Source organism: Temnothorax curvispinosus, unplaced genomic scaffold, assembly GCF_003070985.1.
Source record: "Temnothorax curvispinosus isolate PA1 unplaced genomic scaffold, ASM307098v1 QBEX01001847.1, whole genome shotgun sequence".
NCBI classification, from domain to species: domain Eukaryota; kingdom Metazoa; phylum Arthropoda; class Insecta; order Hymenoptera; family Formicidae; genus Temnothorax; species Temnothorax curvispinosus.
In genome coordinates, this window is record NW_020211627.1 from 1 (window position 1) to 3,917 (window position 3,917).

A 3,917-nucleotide genomic window follows, 5' to 3' on the forward strand; every position below is an offset into this window, starting at 1 on the left:
AAATTAGGTTATCCTGGCAAATATTTGTGCATGCATAATATTTTGAAAGCGCATGCCAAGATTTTTCATATCTACGACAAAGAATTTCGAAAAAAGCAGAAAGGTCAAATTGGCATAGTTCTCTATTGTTCAGGCGCATTCCCCAAAAATCCTTTTGATACTGCAGCAGTAGACGTACAATTCCAATTTGATTGCGGATGGGTAGCTCATCCCATTTTTTCAAAGACTGGTGATTATCCAGCCATCATGAGACACCAGATAGCTGAAAACAGTAAACTGGATGGTTTTCCGAGATCTATTTTGCCAGTATTTTCGCCAGAATGGGTGCAATATATTAAGTAAGAAACACAGCAAAAATATATGCAATAATTAATACGGTTACTAATTAATTAAAGACTGATATAATCTCTTGATTTTTATTATCTCTTCCGTTTTTTAAGAGGTACATCGGACTTCTTTGGATTGAATCATTACACTTCAAAACTTGTGGAAATAGTACCACGATCAAAAGGACAAGCGTGGTACGATTATTCCGGCGTGAAAACAAGCATAGATCCATCACGGCCAAAAAGCGCTTCGGATTGGCTCAGAGTTAGTTAGCATAGAAGATTACATATGTGTCCAACTATCAATTAATTTTTGCGCGCTTGAAACTTGTTTGTTTAATACTTGCTAGGATTTAACGCTGATAACACATTAGGCACAATTAAGTCGTACAGATGGTTTAACTTATTATGAATAATTCATTCTGTGAATTATTCATAGTTTGTAGTCAACGCCATAAATTGGAAATCAGAATCGAATCGTATTTCAGTATAAAATATGCATATTCCGACAATTCAGCCGAACAAATATAACTAGTGAAATTATGACCGATTATGGAGAAATTAGTAATTGACTATTGCTATTAATTGATGTAGTGTTACGAAGTAACGAATATGTTGCCGCACTGTGAATGAAGTTAAATATGTCGAATATCATCTTTCTTAAATGCAATAAAATTACACAAATTAAAATAATTTTTTCATTAAAAATAAAATACCGACGCGAATAAAATATTTGTATTTATGCGCAATAAGTTTTATAAATATTTCAGGTTGTTCCCGCTGGATTTCAAGAGATTATCAAGAAGATTGCGAGTGAATATGATAACCCACCTATCTTTATTACAGAGAATGGTTTTTCTGACAGATGTTGTACTTCTGATTATTTAAGAATATCTTACTTACATTCTTATATGAAGGCAATGTTAACTGCCATTCGAGAAAGTGGATGTAATGTGAAAGGATATGCTGTTTGGAGTTTGTTAGATAATTTTGAATGGAATAAGGGTTACACGTGAGTTATTATTTATTACATTTTTATGAACTTCCTTTAAAATATGTATACATATAAATTATATATATATATATATATATATATATGTATATATATAAAATTATGTTCTGACAGAGAACGATTCGGCTTGGTACACGTCAACTTCACTGATCCAAATCGAACAAGAACTCCAAAATGGTCAATGAACTGGTATAAACATGTCATTGAGACTAAGAAACTTTTTATTGATGAGCTTCCAATCACAACAATTATTGTTTAAACTGCATGTCCAAACAGACATTATTGTTGAATAATAATGTAAAAAAAATTGCTTAAATAAATATTCCGCTAAGTGTCTGAAATATTCTTGGATTCATTATTTATTCGTTATAATATATATTTCTGTGTCTATCTCTGAAAAGAGAAGCCGCCAATATTATTAAGATGCTGTAAAAACTATTAACTACTATGAGATGACTAAATATATGTATGAACGATAGAACTATGAACTACAATGTATGAACGACAGAAATGTCACAAGTGATATTATTTTTTGTAATATACGTGTAGAATATATTCCGATCTACGATCAGTCGGATTACAAAAAGCATCAGAGATCAACCGTAGCAATCGCGATTCAAGAAATAAACAAAGTACAGGTTTTCAAAAAGGAGTAATCGCATACCATTACTTTCGGGAAATATCTTTCACCATGTTTAAAGCGAAAACCTTGGCAAAGTAACGAGGGTGCTTTCAGTGGAACGAAGTAACTTTAGTAACTCATTATGGCATACAGTTTATTATTTTTATTTTTACGAACCTTCTCAATGTAGTGAATTTTAGCAGAACCTTTTCCGAACGGTTATTCTTGCGATAAGTAGTACTTTACATTAATATCGTCACTTTACATCATATTGTTATTGATTGAAAACATTTATTGTCGAGATCCTAGTTAACAAATTGTCAAGTTTGAATTTTAATCACTTAATTTAATTTCTTAAATTTAAATTTTAATTAGTTAAATAAATTTATACATTTTTAATTTCGTATAGATTAATAGATTTTTAATCTTATCATACATAGTAAATTAGTTCAAATATGCTATTACCGAAGGAATAGATTCAAAGACCAAAATTTTATTACTTATTAATGTAGTTAAACGTATTCGTCATATAATACAATATTAAGACAAATGTTATTATCGTTCGCGTAAATAAGATAGATGTAAGTTCCTATTTATAATGATTGACATGTTAAATTTTAAAGATTTAATACAATTTTCTTTCCAATATGCTGTGAGTGCACAGTAAAGTTGAAAATACCACGGATATATTCAACTAAGAATCATAAAATAGTAGTAACTGCGTTTTGAAAAAGAAATGAGACGATATAAAATCTCTCGAAATCTTGTTAGATGCTTCTTGTTTAACGTAATTGGCTGAATTCTGTTAAACGGTAAACGGCTCTGTCGTACGAAGAGATAACCACATTTCCGCATATTGGACTCCTCCATGTGCGCGAAACCAGTGAAATCGAAAATATGATTCGCGTATGTAGTTGGATATTCTTCGTTGTTACAGTTTGCCAAACTTGTGAAGTTATAGGTACATTCCAGACTTTCAGAAATTGTACAATTGAATAAATATTGTCAGTTAAACATATAATCAACCAAATATTATTCTTATTGTTAAACGTTTAAAAAATATAGATTTTACGATAAAAAAAATTTTTAATTATAATCGCAAATATCGATATATTACGTTCTCAAATTTGAATAATGCTGTCAGTTGCATATATGTGATTTTTAAAAAGATTATTATCAAGCTTATCAAGTATTTACATTATATAATTTATGGAATAATTTTATCAATTAGATAATATAAGATATATATATTTTTCAGATAACAATCATAACAGATTAGAGAGAGAGAGGATTTTATTCAAATTATCTGAATGTAATTGAAAGTCTTATATATTGTTTCACATTATCTATATACGAGAGACAAATTTAAATGCAAGTTAAATGGAAAGTAAAATCGTCATCCATATGCAAGTGTCATAATTTTACAAAGAAAAATAGATGTACGCACATAACATATATTACACATGATTAAAGTGATAATATCTGTATGTCTAATCATATATCAAACAAAAAATCAATGTTATTTATGTACATTGTAAATATATATAAGAAACATTCTTATTTATAAGTAAATATATATAAGAAACTATCTTATTTCGTAATCGAGATCTAAAAAGCACATGTATAGTATGCGTCATTAATGCCTTCCTAGCTGTGTTCTTGGGATTTCTATAGTGCACGTTACATGTACTATGCTTCAGGTGGAAGGCATTAATGACGCCTTCTGTACATACATACGTGTGACATTATGTGGAAAAAACTTAAAAACAAAAACATAACGCATTAAGAAGAATAGTTTACTCGCTTATACAGCTAACTGAATTTCGACGGTGCAATATTGTGACTGCATGCAGTCAAAGAGAAATACATAGAGTACCAGAACGCAACTTATAATACTATCATTTCACGATTTACCTTGTCGCAAGAGACTGACACTCTCTTGAGAACTTAGAAACAA

The 3,917-nt window shown here is 29.8% G+C and overlaps 1 protein-coding gene across 1 annotated transcript; it reads left to right on the forward strand.

The window, feature by feature from the left end:
• Nucleotides 1-3: 3 nt before the first annotated feature.
• Nucleotides 4-1,660, forward strand: LOC112468658 (lactase-like protein; the record flags this gene model as incomplete). Its single annotated transcript, XM_025037937.1, has 4 exons — nucleotides 4-338; nucleotides 441-591; nucleotides 1,097-1,338; nucleotides 1,453-1,660. Coding segments are annotated over 4 exons (873 nt in total), but the record flags the coding sequence as incomplete, so codon positions are not given.
• Between the last annotated feature and the right edge of the window lie 2,257 nt (nucleotides 1,661-3,917).